The sequence below is a fragment of the Carcharhinus amblyrhynchos genome, chromosome 11, assembly GCF_965287045.1.
Source record: "Carcharhinus amblyrhynchos chromosome 11, sCarAmb.v2.hapA, whole genome shotgun sequence".
Classification (NCBI taxonomy): domain Eukaryota; kingdom Metazoa; phylum Chordata; class Chondrichthyes; order Carcharhiniformes; family Carcharhinidae; genus Carcharhinus; species Carcharhinus amblyrhynchos.
The window spans coordinates 45,412,325-45,425,173 of NC_137334.1; the positions used below are offsets into that span (position 1 = coordinate 45,412,325).

The window sequence follows — 12,849 nt, forward strand, 5'->3', positions numbered from 1 at the left end:
GGAACCACACAGCTCTTCCCAACTCCAAATAAAGATATATCTTTTAGATTAACTGCTTCATCAAATGTTTCCAGCAGTCCCTTTGAGGATTGAATTACAGTAAATCCATATATTTGAGTGGGATCCTAAAACTGGCGTTAGAACCCTGATTACTTAATGACCTAAGTAAGCATTCAAGGCATTTGGAAGTCATTGTCTTCCAAAATGCTGAATAAGAAGCCTCACAACACCAGGTTAAAGACCAACAGATCTATTTGGTAGCACAAGCTTTCGGAGTCTCGCTGTGAATTCTGCTGTGTCATAATTCTGTTGTGAGCAGCTCACGAGGGGGTTTGCTGGTCAGTGCCTGGGTGAATACGCGGCCTTCCCAAGGGGGTCAGCCTGTGCCCCTGGACACAATCTGGACAAAATGGCCACACAGCCCAGATGGATCACCGGCTTGGGCGCCAGTTCTTAACCCATTGTGGAAAGCAAATCATGACAAGGGGGTTCCTGGTGAATACCCCATCCCAATCCTGGCGTGTATCTTGTAGATGGTGGACAGGTTCTGGAGAGTCTGGAGGTGAGCTGCTCACGACAGAATTGTGACACAACAGAATTCGGAGCGAGACTCCAAAAGTTTGCGCTACCAAATAAACCTGTTGGACTTTAACCTGGAATTATGAGACTTCTTACTGTTCTTACCCAAGTCCAACTCTGGCATCTCCACATCATGGCTTCCAAAATGCAACCAGTGCACTTTCAGGGATGGGAGGATATCACAACCTGAACCTCATTGTGTACTCACAAAACACACTCACCATAGAATCACAGAATGGTTACATCACCAAAGGAGAACGTTCGACTCGTCATGCCTGTAGCTTTCCAAATGCTTTTCCTTAAGGGTTTAACCTTTAAGGTCCTTTAAACCCAAGATGTAATCTGCTGCCATCACAGCCTCAGGCAGTGCATTCCAGATCCTGACAACTTGTTGTGTAAATAAGATTTTTCTCGTGTCACCATTGGCTTTTTTGGCAATCACCTTAAATTGCTGCCCTCTTTATGCCAATGGCAAGTTTATATTTAACTACTCTCTAGATTGTTTAAGGTTTTGAACATCTTTATCAAATCTCTTTTCAACCTTTCTTCTCTAAGAAGAACATAATGGCTGCTTCTCTAGTCCATCCATGTAACTGAAGACCGTTAGAAGCCTTCATATTCTTCCTCAAGAGGGGTGCCTATAATTGGATCGCATTCTGTATTGAAGCAGCATTCTAGAAAAGTTCATCATAACTTCCTTGCATTTGTACTCTATGCTTCTTTTTCTAAAGCCAAGATCCCTTTGCTCCTGTGCACTCCTCAGAATTGTATAGAATTTATTCTATATTGCTTCTCATCATTCTTCCTGACAAAATGTAGCACTTTCAAGTTTCTCTGCGTTAAATTTCATCAGCCACCTGTCAGCCCATTCCACCAGCTGTTAATGCCTTCTTAAGGTTTATCACTATCCTCCTCACAGTTCAGAGTACTTCCAAATGTTGAAACTGTGCTCTCCACACCCAAGCTAAGACATTAGTATATATGAAGAAAAGTTGTATGAGGACAACCCATGGGGATCCCCACTGTAAATCTTCCTCCAATCTGTAAAGTAACCCTTCCCATCGTTTTGGTTTCTGTCACTCTGCCAACTTTATGTCCATGCTGCCACTTATTCCATGCACTTCGGCTTTGTTGGCAAGCTTATTATGAGATGTTTCCAAAACACCTTTCAGCCATTTATGTATATCACATCTATTACATTACCCTGATCAAAAAACTGAATCAAGTTGGGTACATATGACTTGCAATGTTTCCCCCCGTCTGAGCTGAAAGAAAATATTCACTTTTTGAGTTGATTGTCCAACTTCAAGGTGCTGAATTAGTTTCCTAATGGCAATCTTATGCATAGAATTTTTTTCTCACTTTTTTTATTAATCATAAATTCATTTTAAGGAGGATAAGAATGATTAGAATAACAGTAACCAATATGTAATAGTCTACTAACACTATAGTCCACTTATATTACATTTTATTTATATTTTGATGTTTATCAAAAAAGCAAATATAACACTAAACAATTTCCTTTTAGTTTAATTTTACAACTAATCCTAAAGCCAGAAAAGCAAACTGCAATCTGAATTCCCTATTTTCTGTTTGGAACATTGACACAATATTATTGTGCTCTCTGTATTTTGAACAAACTTTAACTAGATTAAAAGCAACATGAAAGCAAGGAATCAGAAAATATGTAATTTTCTACCTTTCATAGCTGATGAAATAGCAGCCTTTTTCAAATATTGCACTTAAATATGTTCTTCTCTGTAAAGAACTGGGTTATTTATCACATCTTCGTATCACAGCCTCCTTCAAACAGCACATTTTTTCTTGCTTTTGTTAGGGTGAGTTGGCAATTTCCTCTGAGATGGAGCTACTACAGACAGCACTTTTCTTTGATAATGTTCCTGACACCTGGACCAAGCTGGCATATCCATCAATGTACAGTCTAGCACAGTGGTAAGTAGCATGTCAAGACGCAAACAGCTTGTGCATGGCATTCTGTCTGTCAAAGTGCCACTAGAATTGCTCAGTATTTCTTGTATGGAAATTAGTGTTGCTCGGCCTTTTATTGGGATTTTTGCTGTGATTTTTTTCCCCCAGTACGACAGTGTTTTGATGTAGCTATTATGCATCACACTGATCTGTTAGTCACAAACCATTCGGTATCTACTTGCATAATGTATAACGAGTCTCTTGGGACCGGTATGGTACGAGAAATGCAAGCAAGGAATCATGTTTAATAGTAATCATAATAGAAAATGTCTTATCCACTCTAAATGAAGACTTTGTGTGCTCATGTGCATGACAGCATGCAGTACAGCAACATTTATTTCACTAAATAATAACTATGAAAATTATACTGTGTAGCCTTCCCTGAATTTCTTTACCAATATTTTACCATCTTTACTGTGAAATAATCCTTTTTTCTGGTTATCTGTAATATTCTGCCATAAGACAATGCTAATGAGGACTTGCATGAAAAAAGTTTGGAGTTTGTAATTGTTGGAAAACATGTAATCATAGGATGTTGCTGGAATAAAATAGACCAATCAATATGATCAGGTTTTCCTCTAGTAATGTTATTTAAAGTGCCAGAGAGTTATACATATGAAAGGTACCAGCTATGTTAGCTAGAAAATTTAGCATTTTCTGTTGCCTTGCCAAAAGAATACTACTCAAAAAATGTTAAGCTCAGGAAATTTTATATTAAAAGATAGTTTAATTACCTCCATTCAAAGTTTTTATTTTTAAGGTAGATTATGTAATTTTCCTCCAATTTCTAATGTTAGTCTAAAAATATTATGAGCAGTTTCAGTCTGTGGACTTACACTCACTGGGAGCTGGGTTCAGGGTTAAGACAAACCAAACTGATTTCATACAGCTAAATATCAAACTTTTAGCTTTGGGGAAGTACAAATCTGAATCCAAGTTTTTGTTCTATTCATTGGATGTGAGTATCGCCAGCTGGGCCAGTGTTACCTATTTCTAATTGCCTTTGAACTGAATGGCTTGCTGGACCATTTTAGAGAGTACTTAAGAGTCAACCACATTGCTGTGGATCTGGGATCACATGTAGGCCAGACTAGGTAAACTTGACAAATTTCCTTTCCTAAAAGAAAACCAGATGGTTTTAAACAATGGTTTCCAGCTTTTTTTTTTATTGAATCTGCCATGGTGAGATTTGAGCCTGGATCTCCAGAGCATTACCCTGGGTCTCTGAATTACTAATTCAGTGACAATGCCACAAAGGCACAAGATGTCCATTAGACAATAATCAAAATTGCTGAGTATATATAAAATTACTTTAAAATTGTTACTTTTAAATTACTTAAATATTGTATAAAAACTATCTTGATTTTAATGCATTCTGTGATGTTCCACTAAATCAATAGACAACACTTCCAAAATTAAAGTAACAACAAACTGTTCACTATAAATCAAATAAATAATTGCCAGGGTGAATTATATCTTCGAAATAGTTTGGAGCTTCTGATATGAGTGGCTCAGCTGCTCACTGATGTACAAGTTGAAAAGCAAATGACAGACATGATGCACATTTATAATTCATTCCTGACCATTCATTTTGTGTTTATAAGTAAGTTTGCATTTACCTTATTCATCACCAGAAGTGACCACAGGTGAAGAAAAACAACAGTTTGAGAGATCAGCAGTACAATACAAAATTTGATTCCCTCAGAATACTTTGATTAATAATCAGGTACAATTTGGGCTAGCCACTATTGTATACCAATTATATCAAGCATGCGATCTGCCAGGGCCCAATCATTTTGAGCACAGTCTGGTATTTCACACTATAAATAGACCCACTTATCATTAATGCCATTTCTTCTGCAAGGCATGACTGTTACTGCAAATGGTTTACACTTACATGTTTTAATCTTTAGAAAACAAAATACTACACAGAATATAATTATCCTTTAAAAATCAGTGCACGAAGATGTTTATTTTATACAATGTAGTACATAACAGAGGAAGTATGAAATTGAAGAACAATCATACCTGGATCATCATGTTACGAGACACACTTCAGTTCCTTCCTGAAACTGACTGGTTCCTGCAAATAACATTTGTATGACAGATTGAGTGCTGTCTTCTGAGATTACTTGTTATAACCTGAAGTCATTGTTCAGTAATGACACCATCCACCATCTTCTTGTGACATACAAGAGTATGTCACAAGATACAGGAGTGAATAGGCCATTTGCTATGTAGAAATTGAAACTAGGCAGCAAGTTGAAAATCTCTCCTAGAATCTCTTAATGATTGTCTTTATCTGGAGTGTTTTTGAGCATGAATGGGGTGGTAACGGGCTAAAAATCACAGCACACTATTCATCGTTGCATTCTTGTCGTTGTCTAACCCGCAGTGATTTTGGAGCGGAGAGGCAGTTGCCCAATCCAATTAATCAGAAATCAGCCCCAGTTCTATTGATAGAAGAATGGTCCATTAGATTCAATTCAGTGATTATTGATTTGCTGAATCATTTTCATAATATTTTTCAGTCTGCTTTATTGAATTTTTAGTTGTCATCACTAATTTAATTTTTTAAAATAGGAATGTCATTAGCATAAAAAAGTCGCTAATGGCATGATTTAGAATCAGCTGTTCTTGCCCATGCCAACCCATTAAACTGAATATTAGTTGCCCTTGGAAAGGATTGCCTTTTCATTTTGTCCTAGAAGGACCAATACATGTGCATTGGCTGTTCTGCTAGAATTATGACAGTCACTGACAGGAACAAGAAAGTAAATTTGATCCTGCTGTCTCTTCTGTTTCTGTGCTTGAGAATTAAGTGATTGGCAAGGCCATGTTTATTGCCCTGAAAAAGTGATAATGGATTTTTTTCCTTGAAGTGATCAGGCCTTTGAGCTGAAGGTGCTCCCATGATGGTTCTAGGTAGGTAGTTCCAGAACGCTATTCCAACAATGGTGAAGGAATGGCAGTCATCGTGTTGCATGATTTGTCAAGTGTGGTGTTCCCATAACATTGCTGCATCATTTCTTCTTGGCAATAGAGATTGCAGGGGACAAAATTGCTGTCAAAGTAAACTTGGTGAGATGCTGTTGTGTTTTTTTGTACATAGAACCATAGAAAATTACAGCTCAGAAACAGGTCTTTTGGCCCTTCTTGTCTGTGCCGAACCGTTTTTTGCCTAGTCCCACTGACCTGCACTTGAACCATATGCCTCCACACCCCTCTCATCCATGAACCCATCCAAGCTTTTCTTAAATGTTAAAAGTGAGCCCGCATTTACCACTTTATCCGGCATTTCATTCCACACCCACCACTCTCTGTGTGAAGAATCCCCCCCACAATGTTCCCTTTAAACTTTTCTCCTTTCATCCTTAACCCATGCCCTCTGGTTTTTTTTCTCCTCTAGCCTCAGTGGAAAAAGCCTGCTTGCATTCATTCTATCTACACCCATCAAAATCTTATACATCTCTATCAAATCTCTCCTCATTCTTCTACACTCCAGGGAATGAAGTCCTAACCTATTCAATCTCTCTCTGTAACTCAGCTTCTCAAGTCCTGGCAACACCCTTGTGAACCTTCTCTGCACTCTTTCAACCTTATTTACATCCTTCCTGTAACTAGGTGACCAAAACTGTACACAATACTCTAAATTCGGCCTCACCAATGCCTTATACAACCTTACCATAACACTCCAACTCTTATACTCGATAGTATATACTCCAGCACAGAGGGGTTGCACAGAGAGTTCAGTAGCAAGGGGTACAATAAAATAAAGTGCACTGTCCTAAATCGTGCCAAACTTCTTGAGTACTGCTGCCACTGCATTCATCTGGGTTGATGACAAATTTTCCATTACATTGGTAATTAGTCTCCTTGATGGTGGAGAGACCTTTTTCTCATTTCACCACCATCCCCTGCCCTTTCCCTTAATGCATAAAACTCGCTGGGTGCCCAGTTTTCTTGGGTAGCAGCGCAGCCTGGATAAAAGCAAATTACTGTGGATGCTGGAATCTGAAATCAAAAGAGAAAAGGGTGGAAAATCTCAGCAGGTCTGGCAGCATCTCTAACAAGAGAAAAGAGCTGACGTTTCGAGTTCAGATGCATGCTTTGACAAAGGGTCATCTGGATTCAAAACATCAGCTCTTTTCTATCCTCAGAGATGCTGCAAGACCTGCTGAGATTTTCCACCATTTTCTCTTTCGATCTCAGCACAGCCTAGAGTTTGGGCAGGACCCCATCCTAGGCAATGGTGACCCTTCCCAGCAGTGTGTTGCGCTTCTCATCATTGTAGATGGTGAGCTGCAGGTGGCAGAGGATAATGTGGAAATGTTTGTTGTCCCGGGCACATTGCTGGTAGCTCAAGAACCTCAGCAACCACAGTAGCCAGGTTGATGGAGGCCCCTGCACCGACCTGCTCACATCCTTGCGCCCTTGCGCAACAGTCGCTGGATTGGAGAACTGGAGACTGGCTCTAGAGGAGCAGCTCTTGTTCTTGGTGCGGCCTTTGCTTCTGGTTTTACCACAACTGGACATCTCTCGGGGTTCAACTCTCATTAATGGGGTATGGATTTATTAATGGATTTAACAATCACTTGTCAACCCAAAGTAAGATATTGTGAAGACCTTCTATAGGCTGATCTGAGCTGCTCTATTATTGAAGATTTGAAAATGGAACTGCATGCTGTTTAATCATCAGTGAATATTCCCATTCCTGATCTTATGATGGAGGACATTGACGTTTTCCAGTGTACAGATGATACATCATTATTAAACTAAAACATATTGGCCCCAAAACTGTGTGGGCTGTTCCAAAGTGTACCATCTAGTCCAACAGACCTTTCTCTGCTTCAAAAGGGGGGCATCTAATTTGTGTTATTGTTGTGCAGGATTTTCAAGTGCTGAGATTTCCCTCCCCACCACCAAAAATGTCAGCAAATAATTCATTCCCACCAATTGGGGCAGTACTGTAGCCATTTGATGCTCCAAGGAGCATTTAATTGCTGGAGGTCTCATGGGCCTCAGAGAGTTGCTGGCCAATCCATCAGTGCCATCTGGAGAGGTGTCCATTACTGGGATTACAAGCAATTTTTCCAGCCAATATGCCATAGCCCACAGGAACACGTTGCCGCATGGTCTCATGCTGGTGTTGGGAGTGGACAATGGGGGTGGGATGCAGAAAAAGGAGTTAGGGTTCATGATGGCAAGACCATGAATGGAGGGAGCACACCTGGAGGAGTGGCAGCCCTCTCTGAAAAAGGGCCCAATGATGGGATTCCAAGGTCATGATGTGGATATGCCGGCGTTGGACTGGGGTAAACACAGTAAAAAGTCTGACAACAGCAGGTTTCAGTCCAACCGATTTATTTGATAGTAAATTCACTAGCTTTTGGGTTAGCCCCTTCGTCAGGTGAATGGAGAGTTCTGGCCAGAAGGGGCTAACCCGAAAGCTAGTGAATTTGCTATCAAATAAATCGGTTGGACTGAAACCTGCTGTTGTCAGACTTTTTACTGTGTTTACCCCAGTCCAACGCCGGCATATCCACATCATGACTACTATTGACACCGCAAACTGCCGGATCCAAGTGGAGAGGATCTCCAAGAAGATGGCCAGAACTCTCCATTCACTTTACGGGGATTCCAAGGCCCACTTCTTCCTGTGACCCTCAAAATATGGCCATGAGGAAACAGCTCTCATGTGGCCAATAATTGCTAAGGCTTCATCTTACCAGGTATCTTATTCTCTACAAAATGACTGAGTCAGTGGAAGCCTGAGAATCTTAAGGAAACCCCAGCTTTTGACACCTTTACATCCCTTGTTGTGATCCCAGCTGATGTTAATTCTGGACACGTCAGTTCTTAGCGTGAAACCTGGCTTAGCATATTCTAACTTTTTTCTTAGAAACAACGAAAGTCAGTTACTGAAAACATTCACAACAATCTACCAGTACAGTGCTAATGCAAAGAATAGAACTTTTATTCAACAAGAAAAAAATTAACTATATTACACTAGACAAAATGTTTGGTAAGATTTCAGTGCGGGTACCAGATGATTCAAACTCACGCAACTCCTTTTATCCCAGCAATCCTTTCAGACACTGTCTGAACACCAAATTTTACATAGTAATGGGGTGTTCTGTTCTATACATAAGATCTCCCTAGTGTAGAGGAAATCACATTGTGAGCATCGAATGCAGCAGATCAAATTGAAAGGAGTGCAAGTAAATTGCTGCTTCACCTGAAAGGAGTGCTTGGGGCTTTTGACAGTGAGAATTAGAATGGCAATGTGTGTTGGGCTGAGCAGTGTTGTATAAGAGAATGCTGGGAAAGTCAGAGTTTTGGGCTTGGCATCTGAAAGTGCTGTGTCATCCACCTTTCCTGTGCATTTGAGGTCCTTGAACCTCCTGGACAACTGTTGCTATGCTCAATACTTTTGCTGCCGATTTCTTCAACCATTTCTATCCATACCTGCTTGGTTTTAGAGCCTAGCCTCTTCCTCCCATCCTTGGTAAACATCACCTCACTTCAGTCCTTTATAGCTCAGAGTCTGAGACCCAATGGAGGTGGCCAATGCAACTCATACCACCTCCGCATTTAAACATCTTGTTGACACTCACTACCAAGATTTTTAACAGAATGATGATCATTAGAGCATGTCCAAGAAACTGTAATGATATAAATGTATTCAGAAGAAGAGTGGTGAAAATTTTTATGAAAAATTTTTTAATCAAACCGTAGACAGCCTTTATGCCTTTTACCACAATTTGAGGCCTATGATGAGGATGGAAATGATTTTATCTTTCTGCTATTTCATCCTGAAAATGACATTTTGTTGGAATTATACCAATGCGTTTATGTCAATATTTAATTGTTGATGTAGATGTGTTCACTTTGTAAAATGGAAGCCATCACATGATATGAAATATACCACAAATGATGCATATGATTAGAATAAAATTCAAGCCTGTGTATTTGGAAGACACACCCAAGAATCTGCGTAGGTGCTTAATTTAAAGAAAAACAATGAGTTTCTAATGGACACATAGTTAAGTCATTGAAAAGCTGACAGACAAATGATAGTAAATCAGAGCTAATTCAGTTTTGAAACCATGATGCGGCATCAGCAGTGATGAAACAAGAGAAAAGGGTTTGATTGAAAAAATCTGATTAAATAGATGGAAAGTTTAGTTATACACCTGTGGTAAGCAGTGATTCTTGGGAATAAATTTAGATGTTTGTTTTCGCTTAATTTTCATTTCAAAATTACACTTGTATGTAGGTTTGTGTTACAAGTCGTCAGCTCTGAGAGCTACTGGGTCCATAATCAATTGCTTTATTTCAGCGGGTAAATGCTTCCATTTGGTGCATATTTGAATAATATCAAGTCCTAACTAGACTTAGAACTTATACAGTCACCTTTATGCTGCCATGGTGAGGAAACAGAATAACTGCAGAGCTAGGTTATCTAAAATGAGAAATAAAAAACTTGCATTTCTATACCACCTATCACAACTCAAAACATCTGAAAAGCCTTAACAACAAATTCAGTATTTCACTGCAACAGTGATTATGCAACAGGAGGAAATGCAATGGCCACTTTGTACAACGTCAATATGTTGATGATCAGATTAGATGTTTACAGATGTTAGTTGAAGGATAAATATTGCCCACTGGGGAAAATTGCCCAGCTTTCATTTGTACTAGCCCACCTGAGAAGGTGCACCGTCTCATCCAAGAGTTAGCTTCTCCAATAATGCAGTACTCTGTCTCTACCATACTGAGTATTAACCTATTTTTCGTGCTTAAATTTTGGAGTGGGACTGGACAAATCTCCAAGTCCGGATGAATTGTGTCCCAAGCTGCTGTGAGAGGCAAGGAAGAAGATGGCAGGGGCTCTGATCCAAATTTTTAGTTCCTCTCTGGCCACTGGAGAGGTGATGTGGAGATGCTGGTGTTGGACTGGAGTAAGCATAGTAAGAAATCTCACAACACCAGTCCAACAGCTTTATTTGGTAGCACAAGCTTTCGGAATGTTGCTCCTTCTTCAGGTGAAGAAGGAACAGCGCTCCGAAAGCTTGTGCTACCAAATAAACCTGTTGGACTTTAATCTGGTGTTGAGAGATTTCTTACCACAGGAGAGGTGCCAGAGGACTGGAGAACAGCTATTAAAGAAAGATTGTAGAGATAAGCCAGGGAACCTCAGACCAGTGTGTCTCACGTCTGTGGTAGGGAAACTATTGGAGAAAATTCTTTAGGGTATCATCTATCTCCATTTAGAGGCAAGGCTTGATCAGGGATAGTTAGCATGGCTTCATCAGAAGGAAAGTCATGTCTAACAAATTTGATTGCATTTTTTGAGGAGGTGATCAAGTGTGTAGATGAGGGCAGTGCAGTTGGTGTAGTTTATATGGATTTCAGCAAAGCCTTTGACAAGGTCCCACATAGAATCATAGAACCCTACAGTGCAGAAAGAGGCCCTTCGGCCCATCGAGTCTGCACTGACCACAATCCCACTCAGGCCCTACACCCTTATCCCTACATATTATATCCGCTAATCCCTCTAACCTACGCATCCCTGGACACTAAGGGGCAATTTCTTAGCATGGCCAATCAACCTAACCCGCACATCTTTGGACTGTGGGAGGAAACCAGAGTACCTGGAGGAATCCTATGCAGACACGAGGAGAATGTGCAAACTCCACACAGACAGTGACCCAAGCCAGGAATCGAACCCAGTACCCTGGAGCTGTGAAGCAGCAGTGCTAACCACTGTGCTACCGTGCCACCTCATGGGAGACTTGTAAAGAAGGTAAATGCACATGGGATACAGGGCAATTTGATAAAGTGGATTCAAAATTGGCTCAGTTTTAGGCAACAGAGGGTGATGACAGAAGGCTACTTTAGTGACTGGGAGCCTGTGTTCAGTGGCATACCGCAGGGATCTGTGTTGGCTACCCTACTATTCATCATTTATACAAATGGCATAGTCATCTAGATGACTGTGGGGGTAAGATTATTAAGTTTGCGGATGACTCACAGATTGGTGGGTGGCTAACAGTGAGGTTGAGTATCTTGGGCTACAATAAGGTATACGTGGGTTGGTCAAATGGGCAGATAGGTGGCAGATGGAATTTAACCCTGAAGAGTGAGATTATACACTTTGGAAGGAGTAATTTGACAAGGGAGTATTCAATGAATGGCATGACATTAGGAAGTTCTGTGGAATAAAAGAACATTGGCATGTTTGTCCATAGATCTCAGAAGACTGAAGAGCATATTAATAAGGTGGTGAAAAGGGCACATGGGACACTTGCCTTTATCAATCGAGGCATAGATTAAAAAAGGAGGGAAGTCATATTGGAGAAGTATAGAACTTTGGTGAGGCCATAGCTAGAGTACTGTGTGCAGTTCTGGTAGTCACATTATAGCAAAGATGTGATCGTACTGGAGGGAGTGCAGAGGGGATTCACCTAATGAGGCCTGGGATGGAACACAAGTTATGAAGAGAGGTTGGATGGGTTTGGGTTGTTTTTGTTGGAGCAGAGAAGACTGAGAGGTGACCGAATCAAGGTGTACAAATTATGAGGGGCATGGACAGAATGGATAAGAGCAGCTGTTCCTCTTAGTTGAAAGGTCAGTCATGAGGGGACACAACTTCAAGGTGGGGGGATGCGAAGAAAAATCTTTTTACCCAGACGATGGTGACAGTCTAGAATGCACTACCGGGGATGGTGGTAGAGGTGAGTTGCCTCACATCCTTAAAAAGCACTTGGCATGTCATAACATTCAAGGCTATGGGCCAAGTGCTGATAAATGGGATTAGGTGGGAAGTAAGTATTTCACATGTGTGGTGCAGACTCGATGGGCTGAAGAACTTCTTTAGTACTCTATGATTCTCTGATTTCAACCAACAACCCTCTGACTCAGAGGTGGCTGTTACATGGAGTCACAACTTATACCCAAAGATGTATTAGGAGAGCTCTCACAGCACTTTTTCCTAATTCTCCTATGGGTACAGCAGCCAAGTGGCAATTATCATGGGTGCCCAGAAAAAAGTAGTAGTTGGTTTAGGCCTTGTGCTTATCTCTCTGAGTGGAACATGGGTACTGACAGGGAGGAAATGGTTTCCTTTCATGAAACCAAATGAATACATATTGGCTGCCATATTTTGACAAAAGGGAAAGATCCATAGTTGATAGTCATAGCTACTATTACAGGTCTCTCAGATCAGCATAGGGACACCTAGAAAAGAATGGTTTGATCGAGCAGATGCAGCACGGA

At 40.6% G+C, this 12,849-nt stretch overlaps 1 protein-coding gene across 1 annotated transcript in view; it reads left to right on the top strand.

Annotated features, from left to right (window-relative positions):
- dnah9l (dynein, axonemal, heavy polypeptide 9 like) overlaps positions 1-12,849 on the top strand; it is a 443,144-nt gene that overhangs the window by 422,743 nt on the left and 7,552 nt on the right. Inside the window, exon 78 of the mRNA XM_080198977.1 lies at positions 2,417-2,532. Coding sequence (XP_080055103.1) covers positions 2,417-2,532 — 116 coding nt within the window. The remainder of the gene's footprint in view (positions 1-2,416; positions 2,533-12,849) is intronic.